This window comes from Numida meleagris, chromosome 6 (assembly GCF_002078875.1).
Source record: "Numida meleagris isolate 19003 breed g44 Domestic line chromosome 6, NumMel1.0, whole genome shotgun sequence".
Taxonomy (NCBI): Eukaryota; Metazoa; Chordata; class Aves; order Galliformes; family Numididae; genus Numida; species Numida meleagris.
The window spans coordinates 23,884,821-23,910,179 of NC_034414.1; the positions used below are offsets into that span (position 1 = coordinate 23,884,821).

Consider the following 25,359-nt stretch of genomic DNA (forward strand, 5'->3'; position numbering starts at 1 on the left):
GAACACTGGAAGATAGCATCAAACACTGTAGTAACTTGTTCATTCTGAATGTGTTGCATATTTGCCTTTTAAAGGTGTTTTCCAGAAGCAGTTTTTGTATTGAGAATAATTTTGACAGTCTTAATGTTAAACTACTAATCAGTATGAAGAGTCTGTTCAAAATGTTTTGTATTTCTTTTTTGTATTTCTGGCTTTTTTTTCTTGGTTTTCTATTAGGTAGGAGAACCAAAAGATGTCATCCGCAAAGATGTCCGTGCCATCCTGAATAGGATGTGCCTCATATATCCAGCCAGCAAAATGTTCACTTTCATCATGGAGGGGACAAAATCTAAAAACTCAAAACAGCGTGCAGGTGGGAAATAGCATTATGTAACAAGCAGTTTCAATTTTAAGTTGCGTTGTTTTGCATCCTGAAAAGCCAGCATAACCTGTCGCGGAACATGAGATTTGCTCTGTATATAGAATTATATGCACTTACAAATAACCCCTTTGGAGATTTTATTTAAAAGAAGAATAATCTTTTTTTTTTTTCCTTTGTTCACCTTAGGAAGGTATACCAATCTGTTAAATTACTATCAACGTTAAGTTTGAGCCTTCCTTCAGTAGGCTTGTTTTAATAAAACAATGCTGTGGAGAACAATGATGATAGTACTGTCTAAATGACTAAGTGAATCTGATGATATGTTCAGAACTTTGAATAGATGTCTCTGTGCTGCATGGAATTCTCAACTGTTCTACTTTAGGAATTATTTATCATATAGAGTTTAAAGTTCAAATAGCTCCATGGTCACCTTGAGAGTATCTCATCCTGATAAAACCAAAAGGTTAAATTCTATGGTACAACATTACAAACTTACAGCTGTCTAAACTGCCTAGTTGTGAAGTTAAACATCACATAGGTCATGGTAATTGGAAATATTTGGAAGTGTATGGGAATGACTAACAGCTTTTAGATGCATCTATGTGCTTTTTATATCGTAAATAATAAATTGAGCATTGTGATTCACACTTCTGTGCTGCTTGAGAACTCAACATTCACTATACAGAAGTCAGAGGACTGTTTCCCCAGCAGCTTTAATTTTGGATCTGCATGTGTCATCTTCCTTCAGAGTGCCTGGAAGAGCTTGGATGTCTGGTTGAATCATATGGCATGAATGTATGCCAGCCAACTCCAGGGAAAGCCTTGAAAGAAATGGCAACTCATATTGGTGATAGAGACAACACCGTTCGCAATGCTGCACTGAACACCATTGTAACCGTCTATAATGTTCACGGTGACCAAGTATTCAAGCTGATTGGAAATGTGAGTGTAGCTGAAAATACGATGTCTTGGTGGTTTTTCTTCAAATCCTTACGTTCTTGTAGGGGGTTCACACTGGTTTAATTGTGGTTGGTCATAGTGCATTTTGTTGATGTTGAAGTCAGTGGTGGTGGTGTTTTTTTTTGCTTTAGCTTATTGCACTCCAGTGTTTAACGTCTGTGTCAGTACTGAGTTGTCAGTATTGTATTGCTGCTGTTTTGTTCTCTGGAAATCACGTTTAGCCATATAATCTAAAATGCAGTAAAAGTTAAAAACGGCAAAACTCTGTTTCCAACATAACCTGCTTCCCCAGTTTCCAGCAGTGGAAAGCTCATTCAGTGTTGTCTACAAGTACAGTGGGTAACAGATCAAGTATCCTGAATTCTAACTTGAGTCAAGAGGTTTTAGACCTCTTTCTCCTACTCTGTTCTCTGAATTTATGTTCTCTTTCAGCAAAGCTTTTAATAGCACTTAAACTGTTAGCAGTACGATAGCAATGAGCAGAGAACGAGACTGCTCACACTGCTCGCCTTTATGGTACCTGAAATAATTCAGGATGTTACGCTGAAACTAATGTGATTGTTGCTTTCTTTGGTAGCAATCTTCATGAGAACTAGTGTTGCATTTTCATAAACATGTTCGATTCCCATGTTATTTTAGAACTATTGTTCATAGCACAATCTGACTCCTTCTGGATGTTATATTAAGCATAGTCCATTTGCTTTCAGATTTTCGAGGTAAGGTTAAGAAAAGATAAACTGTCCACTTCAGAATCATGTGCATTTTGTGACTGGGTACAGCTTCTCAGGAAGGCTTCCAAATCTTAGGGGTGCTGGAGAGTACTTTTCACAAAAAAGTCAAGGCTCCTTTCATTAGCATGTAGTTACTGGTAAACAGATAAATATCATTTTCAGTGCAGCTTGGCTTACCCTGTGTTCAAGTTGAGTTACAAGTACTTGGAACAGGTAAGCTGTAGAAGGGTATTGGCTTCTGTAGTAGGGTCCTGTGACAGGTCCACAGTGCTAATATGTTATGTGGGGTTCCTGAAGAGAGAATACGGCAGGGTGGTTGGGTGTTTTTTATTCTTCAGCACCACGAGCAACAATTAAAATTTATTGTTAGTGCCAGGATTTGAATTAAAAATGATTTGTTTCCTGGGAACAATGTGGGCTAGAAGTGGCTGTATTCCATACCGTAGCTTGTCAATGTGGATTAACTAGCTCCTGAAGAAGCACCTAGTAGCCAAGAGTGACCCTGTTAAAGTGCTGCTAGATGGTGGTATTGACCTGCCTTGGAATTTCAAAACCTGTCTGTAGTAAGTGTATACCTCCTGTAGGTGACAAATTTCTAAAATCCATTCAGCTGAATGAAAGCATTGTTTCTTTTAGCTATCAGAGAAAGACATGAGCATGTTGGAGGAGAGAATAAAACGGTCAGCCAAGAGACCGTCTGCTGCTCCAGTGAGACAGGTGGAGGAGAAACCTCAGCGTATCCAAAACATCAGCGCTAATGCTAGCATGTTGCGGAAGGGGCCGGCTGAGGATATGTCTTCCAAACTCAAGTATGTAATGATACGTTATGGTCTGCAGGTGGTATAGTGTATGTGCTAATATCATGTCCAGCTATGTTATTTTATTTTGTATATCATCATCGTTGCATGTTGTGAAAATTGGCCAAATAACTTAAAACAAAATGTCTGAAACTTTTTCGTCTTGTCTGTCTTGAAATCTTTCTAAATGGTCTTGTGCCTTTTTTCACTGCTTCTCCATGGACAGAATTATGTATCGCACTTATAGGATGTAAGTACTGCCCACTAACTCCTTGGTGCCAAGGCTCTTCTATCTTTCAGTTTCTATCCTAGTCATCCTTTCCAGAGGGTGACAGGCTTATCATAGCTAGATCTATGATCTGAACAAAAGAAAGAAACCAAAAGCAGAGGTTTCTACCAAGGTGTCTGTAGATGAAGCTGCAGGCAGTTATGGAACTTGTGGTAGACAGCTTTTGTAAATGTTGGGGGAGTGTCCTGTGTGTTGCGTTTCTCTGGACCCTGTCCCTAACCTGTTAGGGCAAGTATATAGCACAGAACTGGATGAGCATGTGTGAAACATAGAGCCTGGCAAGATGGTATCAGAAACAAAAGCTCAAACAGTGTTCTTACCACTTGCTCATCATCTTGGAATAAAAGTCCCTGCTGAGAATAATGTATTACATTTCCTTGAAAAATCTAGTATGAAGTAAAAGCTATGTGGGAGAATCCTAGATTCAGTTGATCTTGCAATGTTTCTATGTGCACATGCATCCTATTCATCATCTTAAAAAAAAAAAAAAAACAAAAAAAAAAAACAAAAAAAAAACACCCACGAACTTTAAGCTTATATTTCATTAGTGCTTCTTTAAACTGTGCTGGATAATCTCTCGCAAAATTAGCTAGTGTATACCTAACTGCAATGGTGGGGGTTCTCATCTTCTAAGAGTAACTAAGGAGGCAAGTAACTGGCAGCTGCTCTTCTAGCCTACAAAATTTGTTTTACTGATAGGTAGGGGAGCATCAAAGGGAGATTTTTAAGAATCTTGAATAAAATCATATCTCCCAAATGTGTGCTGTTCTATTATGAGAACATTAGGGCTACCAGTGGATGCTAGTACTAGTACTTTGCCTGTTGGGTATATATAATAAACATCTGTCTCCCGGTTTCTGTAGCCAAAATCGCAATATGGGGAGTCACTCTGAGACAGCACATACAGTTCCACGGGAATTTCAGCTGGATCTTGATGAAATTGAAAATGACAATGGTACTGTCAAATGTGAGATGCCAGCACTTGTACAGCACAAACTAGATGACATCTTCGAGCCAGTCCTGATTCCTGAGCCCAAGTGAGTCTTGTTAGATCTAAGTAAAACTAATAGGACTACTTAAGAACTATTCTGAGAAGCTGAAATGACCAGTTTGTACATTCAGACCTCTTTACGTGAGAAGGTGTAAGTGTCGGCTGTTTTGAAAAGAGGTGTCAAAGTCATGGTCTACAGTACTGTTCTGAATTCTGGATAGCTGTTATTTCTGATGAAAACCTGAGTTCTGCTTACATTTTTTTGCATTGTAGATTTTTTAAGACAACGTTGATTTTTCTAAATTCGTTATCTATGAGCTTATGGTAATAGACGCGTTATTTGAAATTGTTTCTACCTTGAATGTCCCCTGTGAAGATAAACTTCTTCTCTTTTGTCTCTAAACTGTTGCTGAAAAATAGCAGTTCAGTATAAACTAGAACACTCTCTCCAAAGGGTAACAAATCCTGTTTTCAACTGTTTAGAATCCGTGCTGTGTCTCCACACTTCGATGACATGCACAGTAACACTGCTTCTACCATCAACTTTGTCATTTCTCAAGTAGCCAGTGGTGATATAAATACAAGCATCCAGGCTCTAGCACAGGTAAGAGAACTAAGGTAGCAACTATTTGTGCTGAACTAAACTATTTCTCTGCGAGGGTGATGAGCTGCACTCTGGTGGAGCAACCATGTCAGGTGACGTGGACTCTGCTCAGAATCTCCCTGATGACAAAACTAAGTGCACAGGGGCCATCTGACTCGCTTTAGCAATATCAATTTCACTTGGATGTTGTAGAATAGACTCTTAGCACAGAAGCGCTAAGGGGGGAAAAGTACATTTTATTTTTTGTCAAGTACACATCGATACTACAGGTTTGAAAAAGCAGACTGTTGCCAGTGAGGGTTAACTTTTAAATGTAAACTACTGTGCAGAAAGATTTGTGTCTTCCCCCATAGTTAAAGCCCACTCTATAGTTTTCACGCATCTATATAGGAATGCTTTGTCTGGAAGATTTCACAAAGTTGTTAATTCCAGAATCCGTAATAGATGACAGCATGAAACGCACTGTGCAGGATACTGATCTTTCAGAGAAATACGATTGTAACATATATTGGAATTAACAATAGAGGCTTGTAGTTTACTGATTTCAAGTGGAAGTGTAGAATAGAAATGCCTTGGCAAATTGATAAGGGCAAGGCTTTTCTTACATAAATGTTTTTAAATTATAGCTATTTTGCACTGTTTTTATTATGTTGACTTGGGTACTCTTTTGTTTTTAAATCTTAGATTGATGAAGTTTTTAGACAGGAAGACAAAGCAGAAGCTATGTCTGGCCACATTGACCAATTTCTAATAGCTACATTTATGCAGCTTCGGTTAATCTACAATACACATATGGCAGATGAGAAGCTAGACAAAGATGAGATCGTGAAACTTTACAGCTGTATTATTGGGAGCATGATATCGGTAAGGCTTTGACCTATTAAGGTGAAAAGTATGTAATTTCTATGCTGAAGTTGCAAGCAAATGGAATATCTGAGCAGAGCTGACTTGTACCTAGGCTAGCACGCTGTTTGATTTTTATGAAAGGTTTGTTGCTAGTTATCTACTCACTAATGCACCTTTTGGGAAGGACCAGAGAATAAGTAATGGGGGAAGGGAAGAATGCCTATTTACTTCCTCTGTAGATTACAGCCACTCTGACGTTTCTATTAAGGAATGTTAAAACAGAACTTAAGTTTCGAGTACTTAGTTGGATGTTTAAGTATTTTCAGAAGTTACTCAGTAGAAATAACCAATGGGAACATTGAGGGATGAAGCAGGAATGTCAAAGGATTTGATAGTGTAGTGAAATCCCCTTATTGAAGTATTTTATACAGGGAAGTCTTCTAACCTTGTTTTCAATTCGTAGCTGTTCCAGATAGAGAGTCTGGCTCGAGAAGCCTCCACTGGTGTGCTGAAGGACCTAATGCATGGTCTTATTACATTAATGCTGGATTCTCGGGTTGAAGACCTTGAGGAGGGTGAGCAGGTCATCCGATCAGTCAATCTCTTGGTAGTGAAAGTTCTTGAAAAGTCTGACCAGACCAACATTTTGAGGTATGTTTTTAAAAAGAAGAATAAAAATTGTGACTACTGTTCCTCTTCATCTATTCTTCGGTGCTCCTGGAGTGAATGATTGTGTTCCTTAGTCATTCCGTAAGCAAAGAATTATGTCTAAGAAATTGTTCAGCTAGTTAATAAAGAATTGTCACTGATCATTAGTGGTAATCGTAACTTGTCTGCATAATCTCTACTGCTGAAGGCAGGCTAAGCAAACGAGCTTGGTGTGGTTGTATACATTTGGTATTTCAGCAGACTGTGTCTTAAATGCTTCTGAAGTGCTGTAGAGAGCTCTTATACAATGTCACGTAAAAAAAAACAGTAGTCTGGTGTGAGATTGTTTTGAGAAATTGGCCATTTTCTGTGTGGTGCTTTCCTATGTAATTCAACTCTAAACTTATTCCTTCTAGTGCTCTGCTTGTTTTACTTCAAGACAGTCTGCTAGCAACAGCCAGCTCTCCTAAGTTTTCAGAACTTGTCATGAAGGTGAGCCTCTAATGGTGGTTTTGAACTCTGAAATATCTGGTTATCTGAATCAGCAATCTAGCTTTAAAGAACAGATGGTGTACAAAAAAAACCTGACAATAACTTGAAATATTTATTAAGTGTTTAATACAGTAACTTCATTCTCTATACAGAGAGAAAGCTTAACACCTGCTAGTAGTTCACAGAAGATCATACATATTTATACATGCTTTACGAAGAGAGATGCAGTCACCTGCTTGGCTTATTTGCTTAGGCACAGTAGCGTGCTGTGCTTTCAAACAGTCGCAGGCTGGAACTGGCTTATATATCTTACAGCACCCTTCTGTAATTGACGTGATTTAGTGAGAACTTAAGCATTTTTAATAAGGTTAAACCAGGAGGCATCGTGTTGTGTTCAGGTGTACTTGGCATGTTTGCATTATCTGCTGGAACTTCTTCACGCCAAATGCTGTCTCCTGTTATTGGTAGTGAAGTCAGTACTCACGCATCACTTCTAAAGGAAGATCTGGATAGTGCTGCTAATTACAAGGAGACAATATGTACCAATAATTTTAACAGACACACAAACTATGTGTGTCAGTGTATGTAGTATCAAAGTGAAAAAACTCAAAGATAGTTTTGTATAATCTGGTCTTAAATATTTAAACACTTCCTCCTTGAGTTGTCTTGCTTTAAGTCAGCCTGTCATTCCAGTGTCTGTGGAGAATGGTGCGTCTTCTTCCGGAAACCATTAATAGCATCAACCTGGATCGGATTCTACTGGATATCCACATTTTCATGAAGGTCTTTCCCAAAGAGAAGCTGAAACAGTGTAAGAGTGAGTTTCCTATAAGGACATTGAAGACTCTGCTTCACACCCTGTGCAAGCTGAAAGGACCCAAGGTCAGACCTGGCGTCAGTCGTGTACTACTTCAAATTGGTTTGTTCATGTGCTCTATAATGCTTTTGCCTCTTTTTCTTTAGATCTTAGATCACTTAACGATGATAGAAAACAAAAATGAATCTGAGCTGGAGGCTCACCTGTGCAGAGTAATGAAACACTCCATGGACCAGTCTGGAGGCAAAGCTGATAAAGATACAGAAAAAGGGGCTTCTCGCATAGTAAGTAATAGAAATGTTATACGGCAATTTATTCAGGAAACAAGCTTCATTTAGTGATTGTGGAGCGAGGATTGTTCTTCCAATGTGCAAGTGGCATTGTCAATAATCTCCTACTTTCACTTCTATTTATGGCTGTTTTAGAAATTTGCAGTGTTTCTGTTATTACCTAAATATTGTGCATATATGCCAGGGTGAGATGGTCTCTTGAGATGTTGAGGTGTGCAGCATAGGCTTTATACTGCTTGTTAATACTTTTCGTCTACTAAGACTGAACCATACCCAAACCATATTTTAAATGCTGGCCTCTCAGAAGCATGCTTACAGCTTGGTGATGTCTTTAATTCTGTGTAAACAGTGATTTTATAAAACTCTTGAAAAGGTTTTATTTTTCTTTAATGTTCTGTATCCAGCTTACAAAGAGATCTGATGAGGGTACTGTGGGTTTGTCTGAACTTGCCTTCATTTTTAAGAGAAGGTTGTGTAATCCACTTTGCTTAGAAGTTTCCCTTTATTTATTTAGGAAGAAAAAGCTTCAAAAGCCAAAGTGAATGATATTTTGGCAGAAATATTTAAGAAGATTGGCTCGAAGGAGAACACTAAGGAGGTAAGCGCTCTCTTCCTGCGAGGAAGAAAGTATGATGCAGTAGAATAGTGTATGCAGCCGTTGTAGTAATGCATAGAAACTCTTTCCTCCCAGGGTTTGGCAGAGCTGTATGAATACAAAAAGAAATATTCTGATGCAGATATTGAGCCCTTCCTGAAAAACTCATCTCAGTTCTTCCAGAGCTATGTGGAAAGAGGCCTCCGGCTGATAGAAACAGAAAGGGAGGGAAAAGGACGCATTGCTTCCTCTACAGGTACGCATTACAGCAGCAAGATTGATTTATGCGAAGCATTTGCATGTGTCGTGTTTTAAAATATATATACATATATATGGAGATGTTTACGGGATTCTAAAGCAATTCACATTCTCAGCATTTGTGTTGCTTCATCAGGCACGGTTTGCAAAGTATAAGTTCTTTGTTTACAAGGAAACTATTGTAACTATCATCACACCAAGTGAGAAAATATCTGAAAGGTGCTTGATACACAGGTGGTTTTGAGTTCTGTCTTGTAGTGTGGAACAAGCATTATCTATACTTCATGTTTCTTGCATCAGGAGTTTTTCCTTCAAGCATACAAGCTGTTTTATAAAAAGCAGCAGCTGTCAGGTTCGCCTTTTACCTTTTGCTGGTAAAAGCAGTACAGTAGGTTTTTTGCTGGAGTATTGTTTACTGTGGAATCTAAAAGATTTTAGGTAACTTGAACTGTTTCTAAAGCAGTTTTTTGTGATGGCCTTGTTCCAGCAAATCATCTTTTATATTGGATAAATGATCGTAAAGCATGCTTTAAGTTTGTTAGTGAGTCTCCTCGTTGTAGATAAGCACGAATGACTAATGCGATATTAGGGAGGGAATGTGACAGATGATGAGCTAGCAGTACAAACTGATGTCGTCTGGCACAGCTACCTTTAACTTCTGTTTTTCCTCAAATACCTAACTGTGTGCTGTGTGATTACTTTTTTAGCCTTTTCTCCTGCTACTATTATTTCTTCTATCCCTATGTTGTAAATTACTTTCGGAAGAAAGCTTATTTCAGAACCTCTTAAATCTATCTGACTAGGTATAAGGCAGAACTTCCTGTTCTAAAATTTTGTACAGCTGAGAAATGTTGATTGAGCAGTTAATGCTTTCAAAACTGGACTTGTGCTCCAGTTTTCTTCCCCCAGCTATAATAGGTGGAGGTAATGAAATACATTGTTCTGTCTTGCAAGCTATACTTTAAGCTATTGCTTGCATTAAGCTAATGAAAACAAATCCCTGTTCACAGTAAGTCTTACAACTTGCCATTCATTTCAGAATAGAAGCTTCTTTCATAATGTATAATCCTTCCCTAGACTTCTAACAGAGAAGAACACTGTGTGACATACCTTTCGGACATCACTGCTTCTGACTGAACTGGGATTTGCAATAGTTTTAGGTTACCTGATCAAGAAGTAAAGAGGATTTAGAATCAGTGGTGAGGTCTGATGGAGTACTCCAGAACTTAGTGAAAGATGGAAAGCTCCTAATATTTCTCATCCTGCCAGTGTAATTATGTTCCCTCTGTTGTTTACCTTTGATTTGCATCAGCATCTTTATCCCCGTCCTGCATGCATATACGCATACCCTTCCTTTGCCAGCTGCCAACATCAACACTACATCTGGAGCTGCTCTACTACTGCTTTTTAGTCTTTGTCTTCTACTGTTTAAGTTTTCGCTCTTTCAAGGAAATTACCTGACAGACACGAAAGAGCCAATATTCCTATCCTAGCAAATGCAAATAATTTGGTTGTTTAATTCTTCATCTCTTGCATCTCATTTGAAACAACTGATCAAGAGGCTTATTTTTGAGTTTTTAATCTTTTTTTTTCATTTTTATTATACCCCTCCTTTCCAGGAATTTCTCCTCAGATGGAGGGAACATGTGTTCCTGTTTCTACCCACACTGTATCTTCATCTATAGGAAACACAAATGGGGAGGAAGTGGGGCCTTCAGTTTACTTGGAAAGATTAAAAATCCTCAGGCAACGTTGTGGCCTTGACAATGCAAAGGTATTGTATTTGACAACACTTGGAAATCCCTGGGATTGTACCTCATTTGCACTTTCTCTGTAAGGATTCAGATGATTGGCTCTGCTGTGCCAAAGAAAGAATTCATATCAGAATCTAGATTTGATCTGAGGCTGAAAATGTCAGGGATATAGTGAGACATCTACTTAATGCAGATGGTTGGACTTGCGCAGTCCCTTTGTGTTTGTACTGACTTCAAGTTAATCATCAGCTACTTAAATTATAACAACTGAGTACTGTAGCTAGCTTTGAGTGGTTCTGACTTTGACGCCTGACTTCAATAGTACTGGTGACCTAGAGCAATGTTGTTCCTTCCCTTTCTTCTGTTTTCAGTGCTTTTTGTGAAAATGAAAAGCTATTAACTATGCTTTATAATTCTTAATGGCTTTGCCATTATCTGTCTTAACACTTCACTTTCTTCCACCATAGCAGGAAGACAGACCACCTTTGACATCTCTGCTCTCTAAACCAGCAGTCCCTACAGTTGCATCCTCTACTGATATGCTTCACAGTAAGCTCTCCCAGCTCCGTGAGTCACGGGAACAGTACCAGCATCTGGACCTGGACTCCAATCAGACTCATTCTTCTGGCATTGGAACTACCACAACTTCACCCTCTTCTGCAGCAGCTAATATTGATGACTTGAAAAAAAGATTGGAGAGAATAAAAAGCAGTCGCAAGTAGAGATGCGAGAGAGGCAGCATCGCGGTTGCTTGGGCTGTCTTCAGCTTTAGTTTACTAAACTAGAAGTCTTCATAGTTAAATGGCCTCATTTAGGCCTAATGTATACAAACTGGTTTATGTATAATACAGTGGATTTTGGAGGGACTGGGTCATTGTGGCACAAGTATTTGTACATACTCTGCTTCTCAGTGAGCATCTCTTGACAATAGAAGGCTGTCTGTGTATTAGTTTTAGTGTACAGACCTGTAAACAACCATCCTCTTGCTCAGACTAGTTTCTCATAACTTGCTTTTTTATTTGTAATATTGTCTTTAAGATCTTTTTTCCTAGTTCTTAACTCTTAGAAAATCTTTAGTGATTTCACTTTTAATTTTGTGAATTCTTCTCCATGTAATCCTTGAACTGTTGATTCTATATGGACACATGGCATGAAGTAACTAATTTAAGTGTCTTTTGTAAATAAAGTTTGCATTAACTATACCAGTCTTTATAGGAACAGCAGTGACTGCTGGTGAGAGAAGTTGCTGTCTATTCCTGAATGTTAGTGACTGGGCATCTAGAAATTGAACTAAGCTATTCTTGAAATGAACCTAAAGCTTGGATATTTTATAGGGAAGATGAGTGAATATACTATCTCTGGGTTGCAATCCTGAGACTTTGCACTCTATGAGCAGTAGTGCATTTTTTTTCCATGTAGTTGCTGTTTTTCTGTTTTGGATTATGGGTTCCGTAAGTTGCAAGTAAGTTGAGAATATTTAGTTCGCTGACATGCTTATTTTGAATTACTAATTCTTGTAATGCCTCTGCCTGGATGAAGCATAGTCCCTTCTGTGTATAAGTGCTTTCTCTCTGAGGGAGCCTGCTGCTGTTGATAAGAAATAGATTAGCAGTGATGTACAGTCAGTGGCCTCATTTATCCTGAACTCATTTGATTAAGTGGTCTTCCTAATGGAATTTTCAAATGCGAGTAGACCACAGCACCATATTCAGCTGCACTTAAACATCCAGTGTTATCAAACCCTCAAACTAGAAAATGCCTGCTAGTGGTAATCTTCAAAAGCTGTAGTCAACTGCTTTTTGAGTAAAGAGTATTCTGACTAGCCTTCAGAAGCAGCAAGTACGAAAGCTTAAAGACCTACACTGTGTAGCCTTTCTAGCACTTTCATCTCTTGGGAGGTGATGTTTTCACTTTGCTCCTTCACTGCCATGTGTGAGCTGGCATAAAATTGCAGATCTGTTCCATAGCTAGAACAGAGCTATTGAAGAGTTGGACAGGTAGGCTTAAAGCGGCATTTTGTTACTCTGGATTTTAGTCTTGGCTCCATGTAACTGCTGCTTTTGTTGTTTGCTCTGGGGACCGGGAGTCTCAGTGTTTGGGCTATAGCTGAATCAATCTTGCCTGATTACAGTAAAAACTTGGTTTTAAATTAGTACGTGTACAACAGATCTGTTCCAGAGCTGCTGCAAATGGCTGCAATTTTCCTTTTACAGGACCCCTTGGCTGGGTTTACAGTGGATTTGTAATACTGCTTGGTGCTTGTGGTGAGTTTATGCACTGTGATAGCAGGTGACTTGTGAGCAGTCTTCATCCTGTGTTAACTAACATGATGCCCTTCATTGCTTCACACTGCTTTGATTCAGTAGTTGCGGTCTCCTATGCTAACCTGAAGTGGTCATGACCTTTTATCAAACAGACCTAAATGGCAAGAGGAAGTTTTGGCCATTGTTGGTTTAGTGCAAAGTTTTATGCACTTGGGGCTGTTGGTGAATAGTTGTTTGGATGTCATTGGAGCAACTGCCACTACCTCTCAGTTACCAGCTGCTTTTTGAAACAATTATTAACATTTAAACGAATCCATATTTTTATTTACTGTACCATGTCTAATAGACATTCTGAAGAGCTGTTTGTTAATTAGTTCAGGATGTTAAAGCAGCAATGCCTGCAAACTTGCATACTACTATTTTAAACAACTATTTTAAATTTGAAACTGAATTGGAAGTGAAGTACAGGAATAATGAGTAGAAGAAGATATAGTTGTTTACTATGAATGAGTTTTTGCCCTGTGTCTTTGTAGTGTTTGGTTGGACTCAATATCCTGGGAGTTTTGAACTAAAACTTGTGCACATAAATTAATAAAGCCTAATCTTTAGCCCAGAAAATATTATTAAATTTAAATAATATTAAACTGAATTTTAAAAATGATTCCTCTGTATTGTTTGTAATAAGTCTGCATTAACAGTGACTTACTCCAGAAATTGTATGGTCTTGGTTCTTCATAGATCCTCCAGGTTTCTCACAAATTATAGATAGTTGTGAAAGGATGAGGCTATAAAATTCAAGCATTAGGAGTGCTAAGTGTTTTCATTTTTCAGTGCCTGTGGTGGTTACCCATGACTTGAAACAGTTGTGGAACTTGAGAATTTGAAGTTGATTTCATCAGATACCTTTGAGAGGTTGTCTTTGTACTTTTCTCGGGCAATCAGAATGGGCTGTCTTCAAGTTGACTCCCAAATAAGCCAATTTTAATGAGGTAGCAAAGCATAGTAATTATTAACTCTGTTTATTTCCAACTAATTTTGGATAGTTCTCTCTACCGTCCTTTTTCCAAGTCATTCTCCTTTAATACTCCATTTGAAGCAGAAGCAACTTTATCTATTGCCTGCTTTTGTAACTTGATGGCACTGTGAGGGCTGAGGAATTTGAGAATATGATGTTTTGGGGAGCAAAGATGGCTCCCAAATCCCTTATTACTTCAATAGAAAATTGGACTGAACAGATTGACTAGTCTATAATACGTGTTTACGATTGTACTTCTCTGTCCTTGCTAAAGAGTTCATGAGAACTGAGGCTTCTTTTAAGGGTGAGTCCTAAACAGTTTTTCTAAGAACAAAAGGTACGGTGCCAGATGCTACCTTTGGAAGACCTTTGAAAATTGCATGTGTACAAATTGCTTCCTTCTGAATCTAGTTATGCCAGTGGAAAATAAACTTCCAGGTCCCAGCAGTACTTGCCATGTAGAAAGTTAGTGCTGTGCAGAAATGCACGTTACTTCATCTATGCAAACCCCTGTTTCTGTACATGATTACTTGCATATAGATGATGTCTGTAACTTAAGACACTAACTTTATAAGGAGTGGTGCTGGTATTTTGTTGCTGCTGTTGTGGCTGAGAACAATGTCTGTCTTATCAACAAAGGATATAGTTGCTTTGCTTTTGATATGACGTTTTGAATAATGCTACAGTTCTTGTGAGGTGGTAGGTATCTCCAGTTTGTTACCATTTCAAATTTCTAGAACAGAAAATGAGTTTATTTGAAGGGGGGAAATGGACAGCATCCAAGGGAAGTCTTGCTTACTGTGACTTAATTCCATCATCTGAAGTCTAAAATCTGTTGATTGTTGCAGCTGATAGTGGAGAAGAATACTTGAAGGGCAACATCTGACTAGCAGTGCTGCTAGTGCTGTTGTGTTGGTGCTCCTGTCTGTTGTGATGGCATGGATTCAGGTGCCGTTCAGCATAGCATGAACACGAGTAAGAGTAAGAAGATGGTTGAGAACTTTTTATTTTCAAGGAAAAACACTTTCCTTTGTCAGGCTGTAGGGATTTAACTCTTACTTCAAGATTTTTCAATGTGTACATTTTCAAGAAGTGGAACACTAGCAAAACATAACAGGCAAGAGAAGCTCTTCTATCCTTGTTTCTCAATGGTTTTTCGCATCCATTTTTTCAGGCGGAATACATGAGTATAAAATCCATATTTGCCGTCTCGGTCACAGCCTTCTCCCCATGAAACTATTCCCACTTGATACCAACGGTTGTCATCTGGGTTCTAAAGCAAAGAAAAATGAAATTAGCACAAGAACAAGAGATCTTCAGATCTAGGCCTTGTTTGCGCCCCAGCCTTTTACGTCATGGATACTGCTTTGGAATTTAGACAGGTATCTACTAGATAACATAGCTTGTTGGCATAGCTTTGTCTTCACTCTTAAACCTCGAAGTGGGAATTGGCCATCACTTAGGAATTCTGCAGCTAATCTCTGTATTTGCTGAGAGTTTAGTACAGAAATCGAGCTAGATGACTGCAGGATTCATCTTAATTGATCAGCTCATGCTTCAGATGGCTTTGCTTCAGCCACTCAGCAGTTTCCAACTCTGCTGCTTATACAAGTGATTATGCAATTTCAGCATAACACAAACCCAGCTCTGCACGTTTGAGCTTGTTGAACGTACCTTCATTACAAAAGGCCCCCCACTGTCTCCTTCACAAGCATCTCCTCTCTTCGAGTCTTCAGGACTGTAACCTACAGGCAAGAGGAAAGTTAGACATTTGACCATAGGAGAGTGGTGGTCATGTTTTCCTTGAAGTATTGCTTCATGTCTCAGAGCCATGAGATTGCTCACTGCTTCTACAAACACTGCACTTAAAAACAAATGAATTTTTTAAAATTTAATATTTATATAACAGCTACTTCTGTCTTTGCAACATTACTGATTTTGCTGCACTCTGCCACCCTCTGTGCTCTCGTTACTGTTTTTCGTCAGAATTGCTATTAGTCAGCTGCTGTTTGCAGCTACAGCTTGAGTGCTGTGCCTTTGTTTTACAGACTTCAGTGTGTGCAAGTTCCATGTACTCTTTTCTTTCACTGTATTGACTAGAGAAACATGACCTCCTCATTTTTACTTGTATGTCATTCTCCAGGCTCTGCTCTTCCTTGTCCAGCTAGCTGTTTATTCTGCGGACTTGCTATAAAGAAGACAGAGGTTTCACTGTAATGTCTGATGAACACATGCATTTTTCCTGTCACTCAAGATTCCTTTTTGCTGCTGTATGTCTGCATCCCAGCTATTTTTCAAGATTTTTTTTTTTAGAAAAAGAAACAGAAGGAACACTGTATTGTTTGTGTACTCTACCATGAAATTGGCTTCTATCCTGACTCAAGCATTTTAATATATTATTAGATGCAAGCAGCACAAACTCAGCCAATAGTTCGTTGATATGCCTGCAGGAATTTAGATTGCAGGAATTAGGAATACAGCAATAGCAGAAAGTATTAAGCTAGCATATAAATCCCTGGTGTGTTTATATCTTGAACGCTGTTTCTCTTCTCCCTCAGAAAGAGTGCTGGAGGAGATTCAAGAGGGTGCAGTGAAGATTATCAGAAGGGCAGAATGCCTTCTATAGTAGGAAAAAATGAAATAAGTGCTTCTCAGCTTGGAAGAGAAATGACAGAGCTGTAAGAGGTCCATAAAATAGCCTGTGACATCAAGGTTATACTTAGGAGTATAGATTTCTTCAAATTGATTGGTCAGGAAATGTAACAGAACATGAGGAATTACTTTATCCATGTGTGCTGTAATTAATCTGAGGGAGTCTGTTACCATTGAAGTTATGGCATAAGATTAAATAGCAGCTCAAAAAGTTGAGGCAAGTTAGTAACGAATGGGTTGTTTGTCTGAGTATTATTATAATAGGTGGTTTGCAGCCTTTAATGTAGAAAGCTGCTGAACTGCTTCTTATGCTAGTGAGAAGATTGTTTTATGAGCACAGTTCTCACACAGCTGTTGCTGATAATTAGTGGAATTGTTCCATTAGGATACTTAGCCTGACAGCATGGTGTTAAAACCTTATTCCTAAGTTCTCCTGCCTTTACGTTGTCTGAAAGCTGAAAGGGCTACTGTCATAGGAAAGTTTTCCTTTAGGAGGGCATTTGCAAGTTTTTTGGGAGGTAGCTTTGTAGCATGAGTCGCAGCAGGAGCCTGGACCCCATGTCTTCAATGGCAAGGTTTAACCTTATGTATCCAGGTGTACTTACCTGCACAGAACATATTGTCAGTGACTTTAACCCTGGTGGATGCCTTGCAGGTGTTTTGGTCTACAATAGGTAGATTGAGCTGTTGCAGAACGCTGGGGAGGTTTTCTGGGCTAGTGGCCCACGTTTCTTTCAGATTTCCCCAGCCAGTTACCCGCCCTTTGAAACCTGACAGCATCAGCCTATGGAAAGAAGCAGGGTTATAATAGTAACTGCTTTTTCTTGCCAGGCTCCTTCACTGCAAGTAGCCTAGACAGGCATCTTTCTTATTGTCCTCCATGAAGACCCAAAGGATGTTGTTGTAGTCTGTATTTCTAGGACTGGGGGGGGCAGCTACCTCACCTCTGCACGACCTCCTTGGTAGGCAAGCAGACAGGATGGATGTAGTCACTGAAGATGACAGGTCGCTTCAGGTGCAGGAGTGCAATGTCTCGGTCCATGTTCTCTTTCCAGTTGTACTTGGGATGGATGATGATTTTATCCAACAGAACAATTTTCTCTTTATTCTTTTCATATCTGAAATAGTTGTAAATAAAGAACTCTCTGTACAGTAGCAAGTGAGACTCTGTGGGGACTGATGATTTTCTCAGGTGCTTTGTCCCCTCTTGACAATGGAGTGCACCTTTAGACTTTCTAGAGTTCTGCTCTCCCTTTCACTTCAACCTTTGGGATCAGCAAGCACAGCAAATACGCTCCATTAAATCCCACTACTGGGAAGCCTTTGCCATTAGTTTACATACTTCTGTATACTTCCTTGGATGCTGATTGTTATCCCGACCTCATTGTATCTCACTACTTCAAGGGCAAAGCTAGTTCACTCTCGTTTAGTCTAGGCTCTTACTTTGCCCTGAAATGCTTGCCAATCCGCACCAAGATGTCATTTGTAGTTAAGTTCTTCTCCCAGGGTGGATAAAGAAGGCAGTGAGCAGCAGTCAAGACCCAGCTGTTACTGATGAGGCTGGCACCACACAGCAGCTCTTGAGGACTCTTTTTGTAGAGCATCACCTGCCTGAGACACAAGGAAAGATGAATGCTTAGGACTGAAGTCTTGACTGGATGCGTGTGTCTTGGTGTTATGCGAGGAGAGCAAAATTTGCAGTAAGCATGGAAGCGCGTTGTGCTGTATTGATAAAAAGACAGATGGCTCTATTGAAAATATATCTACCCTGGAGACGTGTAACTTATGTAATAGGCAATTTGCCTTATTTTCTTCACTTGCAAAGACTTTTTATCCTGTCCATTCTAGCAAAGCTGGAACCGTGAGCCACACCAGTGCTCTTGCTTTCCCTGATGATTGTATACTTAGCTTGAGAGGAGAGAAGTTTATTTTGAGCTATTCTACGACTGCCTTGTCAACCACTTGGAGAATCTGTGATTAGAAATGATACCAACTACATGCTAACTGGCAGAGAGCCTTCTTATTTCCCCCTGTATGAAGGGAGCAGGAAGGGAAGAGAATAGAGCGGGAAGGGAGGAGAAGGGAGATAGTGCTTACCAGGGGGAACTTCCAACTTCTGCATCATTCCCGTGTACAACTCTGCCTCCCATGTAGGACTCCATCAGCTCCTTCTCACTTTGGTCTGTTATCTGTTTCTTTTCGAATAAAGGGCGAGTGCCACAGTCTGAAAAAATAGGCAGTCTGTTTTCATTACTGTGCCTGCTTCACAGCAGCACAACTTATCTGCAGTCAGCATGCTAAGTTGGAAGAGCCTAGGAAGAGAGTGCTTGTTAGCTCCATAATTGTAACTAGAGTTTGACTTCTGCACCTTCAGGGAATTTAAGTGTCTCCCACCCCTGTTTTTGGCAGCAGTTGGTAAGCTGGTATTTCAGGGGCACAGTGAGTGCTCTGGTGGAGGAAACTGCAAATTTTCTACTAACTTTTTGCTCACCTGCTTCACCTTCACCAAAAGTTTTTTCATCAAAGAAAGTTTTGAACTCTTGAAAGACAGTACGCCCTGATATTTTCTCCAACTGTTCGCTCTCATCCTCTAGCGAGCTGTCTGAGAGAGACAAAAAGATGAATGTGGTAAAAAGCCTCCTGCTGCAGTTTCCATGTTTAAGTTGGCGTAGATGTTCATTTCCACACACAATAGGAATGATGTTTTAAAACCATTGCTCCTTCTCATGTTCATCGTCCATCAATGTGAGGCTTTAGTGAGAAGAGTACAGCTGAGAGAGGTAATGGCTCTATATACAGGCATGGTACGTTAGTACGTGTGCAATTTGGACAACTAGGACTTTCACATGTGTGACTCATACGTCTTCCCGCTCCCATGTCAGGTCCTTCAGTCTAGTCATGATTTGTTGTTGTGTTTGTTTTTCCATTCCCTGATGAGTGTGCCTACTCAAACCAATACAGGCTTCTTACCGCAGTAGTGCAGGTTGCAGTATTCGAAGTATGGTGGTTCATCTATTACACACCAGGCACCCTCATCATCTGCATCAGGGTTCCGACAGTAATTCTCCAGCAGCTTCACCTCTGGGTTAATGGTTTTGTCTTGGAGCAATGCTTTGGCCTTCTCTGAGGCCCATGGCAGGCACCTAGCCCCAGACACAGTGACTGAAAGCGTCCCTGTATAAAGCATGCCTTTCTCTGATTCACAAGGCTGCTCTGTGGTAGATGGTGTGACCCGTGGAGTGAACTCAACTGTTGTCCTTTCTTGACCTGGAAAAGCAGAAAGTTGTGATTTAATCCTTAGCTTTGCCCTAAAAAAATACTGCTGTTAGCAAATAGTACTAGAGCCAGTTTATTAAAGCTCAGAGTTCCACGGGGCATCCATTTATATTTGAGAGCTTCTGCTATGTATGCTACCATGTGAGTGGTGACCCTCAACAAAGTTTGCAGTGTCAGATGTTATTTCTGGTGTGGGAATGTATGGGCAATTCAGTGACATTTCCTTCCCATCCCCTTTTACTCTTTAATACACAGGTTCTCTATTCTAAGTGTCCTCTATCATATAAGAACCCTCCTCGCTAATTCTTTCCCCTTTCTTAGTGTCAGTCTTAATGCTAAGTTCCTTGCTGCTGAAGAGCTGGGACATAGTGCTGAGACATACCACACACGGGAATGGGGCACTCTTCCCGTTCCACTGTTGGGTCTCGTGTGTAGCACCATGGACCTCCTGAGTTGTCATCTGGGTTCCTGCAGTAGTTCTCAGTGAGCTCGGGATAAATGGAGGCATTAAATCTGTGAGAAAAACGTGGTTAAGCTCGGAATGACAGACACCCTGGAGAGCTCTTTATGGGAAAGCAAGAGATGAACTTACTTAGGTATATGTGGATATTTGCTTGTCCACACTTGACATTCAATCCCTGATTTGGTGTAGTTAATTGTTCCCCGATAGCTCTGGCCCAGATCAACAGCGCAGTTACCTGTCAAAATCCCAAAACAAGTGAGCCTGGGTGGGTGGAAGTGGATGCATAGGCATTCTCTTTATAAGAGGGGAAGAGCACATCACTTAAACTTGCTCTGCCTCATCAGAGGGAGCTCTCCCTGAAGCTCTGTGCTTCACTTTGGCTGTAAGCCACAGGACAGAGCAGTTCTGAGAGGCCAGTCTAACCTGGAGCTAGAGTCAAGGCCGCGTTACTTTGTCACGGGGAAAAGGATATCTACCCTATGCCATTTCAATGGGGGAGTTAGGCAGTTTGTAAAACAGATAGTGGGGAAATAAAGAGGAAGAAAGGAATTTAAAACTCCCCTCATGCTATTTTTCTTTCTATTTCGATGACCTTGCCAACTTTAGATTATTTTGTTTTCCTTTCAAAATCTGCAGGAAGCGAACTCCTGGCACTCAGCATATCTGGGAGCTTAAGGTCTACATGAATTTCTTACCTTCTAGACAAGCATCCAGAGCTTTCCTAGGCATTTTCGTGCCCTGACATACTTGCAAAATAAGAAGAAAGAAACACATTATATGAAAGAATCTAAATAAGCATCGTGGTTTGAAACAGTTTATCATCTAGGGACAGAACGCAAGTGCTTTTTCCTGGAGAGAGAGCCAATTCTCCAGGATGGATTACTGAGGAAATTGAAGCAACCTACCTCGATATTTTGCCCAAAATACATCCTGTAAAAACAAACAAACAAAAAAAACACCATAAACATTGAGGAGTAGAGATGCAGTACATCAGACCTTGGCTGCTGCAATTCAAACAAGTAGAATGCCTCAGCACGGCAAATAGAGCAAACTAAACTAGCTCTGTTAGATCCCCAGCATTTAATACAAACAAAGCAGAAAGTCTGATATAAAACCACAGTCCTGCTCATCAGACTCAGGATTCCAGTCTTTTTTCAGCTCTTCTCTGATAGGCAAGTATTTTGCTTTACTTTGCTTTATGTCCCATGCTAGCAAAACACAGTACCATAATACAGCAAAGTTCCTGTGACAAATTAACCTAATGTCTGCAGGTTTCTGCACCATCCTCTGAAGGTCATTTTGATCATTAATCTGTCCTTGTCTTTGTCTTCTCTATATTGAACTAGAACAGGCAGGATGCACCAATGGTTTTTATTACTTCTAACAAATGTGGAGATGCAAACACAGAAAATTGGTTACTGTGCAGAAACATTTGCTCTCCTTGTTTGGCTATTAATCAAGTAACTGATCATCTCCAGGAGAGACTCTGGCCGCTTGCTGTGGATTTGCAATTAATGAGGCTAACAGAGGGGACTACAATCACTTCTAAAAAAAACACCAGAGGTGTTCACAGCAGTTCTTCCTCACCAACCTGCCGAGGAAGTACTGCAGCACAGAAGTCCGAAGAATTAAACCTGGAACTTCTAGAGGTCATATGCAGGTATTGCTCCATTCTTCGCATCTGCATCTCTCCTGTGCAGCCTGAGAGTGGTTGCTTTTAGAGCTTGTGTCGTTTTGGCTTAAATTCCTGACTGGCAATGTTTATTATTTTATGCTCAGGTGTGGAATTATCACTGATACTGGCCTTGGGGCTAGGAGTTTTTTACAACAGGATGGAGAAAAAAAAAACAAACAGCTGAGTGAGTGAGTCTGGAAGCCAGAAAATGGGCAAACTGTGCCAGAGTTTCAGCTCAAAGGGGCTTGAGGCATCTGCACTCAAAATTTGTTTGCTAAGTCAGCTGTTCTTTGAGTGTCTGGGACTGGCCATTCAAATGTGTGTAGCACGATATTGAACTAGATGAAGATGAAATTCTTGTCTAGTGGTTGAGGGAAGGCTCTCTTTTATTTCTCTTCACACTTGAAATAGAGATGGAGGAAAAAGAATTTGAGATTTGATGTGCATTTCCAGGAGTTGCTCTGGGAGGGGATTTCCATAAGGATATTTAGTCTCTCCCTGGGTGACAGACACAACAGCTTTGCCTTTGTATCACAAAATTGTGTGTTAAGACCCCAGCCCCTGGCTGTGTGTGACCCACAGGTCTCACTGCAGGACACCAATGTGGCCTATGACGTACCGTGTCAACAGTGGATTCAAGGGCTTCAAAGGCCTCCTCGTAATTGCATGTCTCCTCCAGGCACTCTCGCTCCAGATTTCCTTTCATCATCTCTTCCAGAAATCCCTTGTTGGCACGTCGTGGGCGCTTGAGCAGTGACAGTGCCTGCCCCTTTTCCAGGAAAACTACCGAGTCAGAACACTGCCAATCAAAGGGATGCTCACGGTGGGAGGGTCCCTGTGTCTCCTCTTGAAGTTTTCACTCAGCTGGTGTTAATGCTCCCGCAGCCCAGCCTCCCCAATTCACCGTACAGAGAAGGGAAGCCTTGTCGAGGACCTGTAAGGTCCACAGCTGACGATCAGAGCAGTCTCACTATAACTCATCTGTCAGGATTGGCCTCGTTCAGGTCACAGAAGTGACAAGTATCTTCTGCTACCCTTGGCAAAGCTGCCCTGCTAATTTGCTTGGAGCTTGCTACTGCTGTTGGCCATCCACTGAACTTCTGCCTTGCCAGTTTCAGACTACTGCAATAGGCATAGCTAAATTCCATCTCCATGCTTACAGGCCTTGATCTGAGACCTGTAAACAAGTCTTGCCCCACAGTGGGTCAGAAAGGACCTGAACTCATATTAAGAACAAGTAGATGAAGTTTTACTAGAGGCTCTAGTAAAAGAAAAGGAACAGTAAGCAGGAAGGCTGCACGCTGTATATGACCTAAACTTTAGATAAGGGAGAGCTGAAGAGGCAGTGCAGAGTTGCAGCCACCGGGGTCAGCTAAGGAACGAACAAGACCCATGGCTGTGCTACACAGGGTCTTGTTCTGAGCCATATTCCCCTTCACCATCAGCCAGGTGACCGGTGAAATCCACTGAGCTGTTGTCAGCAGCTTTCCCTGCCAGCTGCTGGGTGCTGCTGCATCCTCCTGGGCAGGGAAGCAATATGCTCACTCTGCTCTGTGCACCCTTTCGCTCCCAGCTACAGGCCTTTAGAGTCTCCTTCTGCATTATCTGGAGAACCTTCCACAGGCTTTACCACTGGAAAAAATTAAACCCATCCTCCTTCCTTAATCACCCACTAGTACTGCCCGTCTCCCTGTGTTCTTACCTCCGTCATGGCTCAAGGTGAGGTGCAGAAGGCTGAAAAGGAGCAGGCCCTGCAGCATGGTGGTTTTGCTGTGTGCCATGCTGTACAGCCCTGGCTGCAGAGGAAATGCAAAGGGAGCAGAATAAGTGGAGTCACAGCCCTGCTGGGTTAATATTAAACCAGAATGAAGAAACAGGACTTCAGAGGTCACGGTGTGTCAGGGACAGCAGGACTGAGGCTCCTCTTATCCCTTCTCTCTTGGCATCTTTCCCTCCCTTTGGGGCATCTTCATTTTCATACTTAATTAGTGGAAATCAAACAGAATGTCTTTTGACATCCTGCCACGCTCCGGACTGAAATTAGCATCCCAGTGTATAACGTGGCATGAGGATTATGAGGATAAGCTTGTCCCAGGGCACAGGGAGAGCCTGGGCCAGCAGAGAGGTCTCTGCCAGCTGCCCCAACCCTAGCAGCTCACTGCTGCTCCCTGTGTCACCCTGCTCCCCCGCAGCTCTTGGCATGACTGCTGCCTCCCCATTGTGCTGGCTTGGTTCCCTGCTGTAAGATCTTCTTGGATGCTGTACTCTAGCAGCCTCACACGTAGCAAGACTTTGAGACCTTAGCCATTCCCAGTCCTCCTGTTTTTAGTTGCAAGCCCCATCTCTTTTCCCCTTACAGTCCAGTTGTCTTCTCTCCCCACAGTTATCAGCAGGCTCAGTCCGATATTTCGGCACCAGAACACAAAATTTGAGTTTCCTCCATCTCCCTCCCCGATGCCAAGTAGCAGAAGGGGTGCCAGCTGCAGCCTCTGTGGAATTCAAAATTTCCTCCCAGTTAGGTCAGCAATGCCATTCTCAGTGTATACTTCCCGCAGCAACGTAATTCCCAGTGGGGTGGAGGAGGGTGAAGCAGTTTGAATTCTGGTCTCATCCTTTTCTTCCCACGCCAGTGGAACTTATTAAAAGTACATCCAGAAGGAAACAGAAACTCTGCCAAGCAAGCAGCAAGCAGTAAGCATGCCAGAAACAGGCAGAAAAACAAGGGTTTGCGGGAACAGGAAGGCAGGAGTGATACGGGTGTCACAACATCAGCTAACGAGCAAGTTAAGAGCTGAACTAGCAGAGCTGGGAGTGCTGTAATGATTCCTACATGCAGAAAGTTTGAATGGTGAGAAAACAGCAGAAAACAGGCCAGGGTTGGAGTAGACTCAGAAGCTGCCACAGGGCACAAAAATAATTTCTCCCAGCAGAGAGCATGTTTTGTGCTGTGCCTCCGTGCAGCAGATACAACTGTAATGTTTATCTCCATAGAAGGAGTGCAAATATTAGCATTAGGGTGGCTCAGGAATGACTCCGTGGCCACTGGTACAAAGAGCAGTTGCAGAGGCTCCCGCCCTCATCTAACAGGAGTATCCCTACTCTCACCCACCACACCTGGATTTTGGAGAGGCACCTTTGGGAAAAGCCAGATTGACCTGGGTGCGTGTGCACAAGATTAGCCACAACCCTAGAAACACCCTGTGTTACTTAGCAGAAGGGATACAACATTTAGAAGCACACAGGCAGGGCCTGCACTGATGCTGGGATGGGAAGAAGGCAGCAGTGCACCAACGAGGGTCTGGGAAGTGGTGAAATCAAAGTCTCTGCTGTCCCACACAGCAGTCACTACTGCTCTTCACTGTGTGAGGAGGCAAAAACAGCCACGCATTTCTGTAAGCTCAGCTGGCAACCAGAGGGACTTGCTCAGCTGAAAAAATATTAGAGGATAACAGCATGGATAGTTTCTTTACTCTCTGTTTGATAATTTGGGTTTGGTTTCACATGCAGCTGCGACAAGTGACATTAGAGCTGCTTTCACCAGAGCATTACTGAGCAAGCCCATATGGATGTATCACCCACAC

At 41.2% G+C, this 25,359-nt stretch overlaps 2 protein-coding genes across 7 annotated transcripts in view; one reads left to right on the forward strand and one right to left on the reverse strand.

Annotated features, from left to right (window-relative positions):
• Nucleotides 1-13,358, forward strand: part of CKAP5 (cytoskeleton associated protein 5) — a 48,339-nt gene extending 34,981 nt beyond the window's left edge. For 4 of the 5 annotated variants that reach the window (XM_021401372.1, XM_021401376.1, XM_021401374.1 and 1 more), the window contains 14 exons: nt 217-352; nt 1,110-1,303; nt 2,689-2,861; nt 4,002-4,175; nt 4,613-4,733; nt 5,418-5,597; nt 6,043-6,230; nt 6,644-6,719; nt 7,413-7,601; nt 7,683-7,820; nt 8,341-8,424; nt 8,518-8,677; nt 10,299-10,453; nt 10,901-13,358. In XM_021401372.1, the coding sequence (XP_021257047.1) occupies nt 217-352; nt 1,110-1,303; nt 2,689-2,861; nt 4,002-4,175; nt 4,613-4,733; nt 5,418-5,597; nt 6,043-6,230; nt 6,644-6,719; nt 7,413-7,601; nt 7,683-7,820; nt 8,341-8,424; nt 8,518-8,677; nt 10,299-10,453; nt 10,901-11,155 (2,223 nt within the window). In that variant the 3' untranslated portion in view covers nt 11,156-13,358. The remainder of the gene's footprint in view (nt 1-216; nt 353-1,109; nt 1,304-2,688; nt 2,862-4,001; nt 4,176-4,612; nt 4,734-5,417; nt 5,598-6,042; nt 6,231-6,643; nt 6,720-7,412; nt 7,602-7,682; nt 7,821-8,340; nt 8,425-8,517; nt 8,678-10,298; nt 10,454-10,900) is intronic. The other variant, XM_021401375.1, reaches the window with a different exon arrangement.
• Nucleotides 14,701-25,088, reverse strand: F2 (coagulation factor II, thrombin). 2 transcript variants are annotated; one of them, XM_021401395.1, is made up of 14 exons: nt 23,481-25,088; nt 22,398-22,561; nt 21,009-21,033; nt 20,799-20,849; nt 20,233-20,338; nt 20,023-20,153; nt 19,335-19,631; nt 18,856-18,966; nt 18,462-18,588; nt 17,808-17,975; nt 17,309-17,482; nt 16,970-17,148; nt 15,387-15,457; nt 14,701-14,985 (listed from the first exon to the last, which is right to left on the reverse strand). In XM_021401395.1, the coding sequence occupies exons 1-14, from the start codon at nt 23,557-23,559 to the stop codon at nt 14,845-14,847; spliced, it is 1,824 nt and encodes a 607-aa protein (XP_021257070.1). In that variant the 5' UTR covers nt 23,560-25,088; the 3' UTR covers nt 14,701-14,844. The 2 variants fall into 2 exon arrangements, with proteins under 2 accessions (XP_021257070.1, XP_021257071.1); XM_021401396.1 differs by having other exon boundaries at nt 22,398-22,577.

Bases quoted from the DNA above. Each gene is read 5' to 3' on its own strand.
- F2 (XM_021401395.1), bottom strand. From the start codon at position 23,559: ATGGCACACAGCAAAACCACCATGCTGCAGGGCCTGCTCCTTTTCAGC. The intron at 18,967-19,334 runs GTAAGAAGCCTG...TGTCTCTCTCAG, and splicing joins CTGCAACCTGCACTACTGCG to ACAGCTCGCTAGAGGATGAG. The intron at 17,149-17,308 runs GTGAGGTAGCTG...TTCTTTCCATAG, and splicing joins ACCAAGGAGGTCGTGCAGAG to GCTGATGCTGTCAGGTTTCA.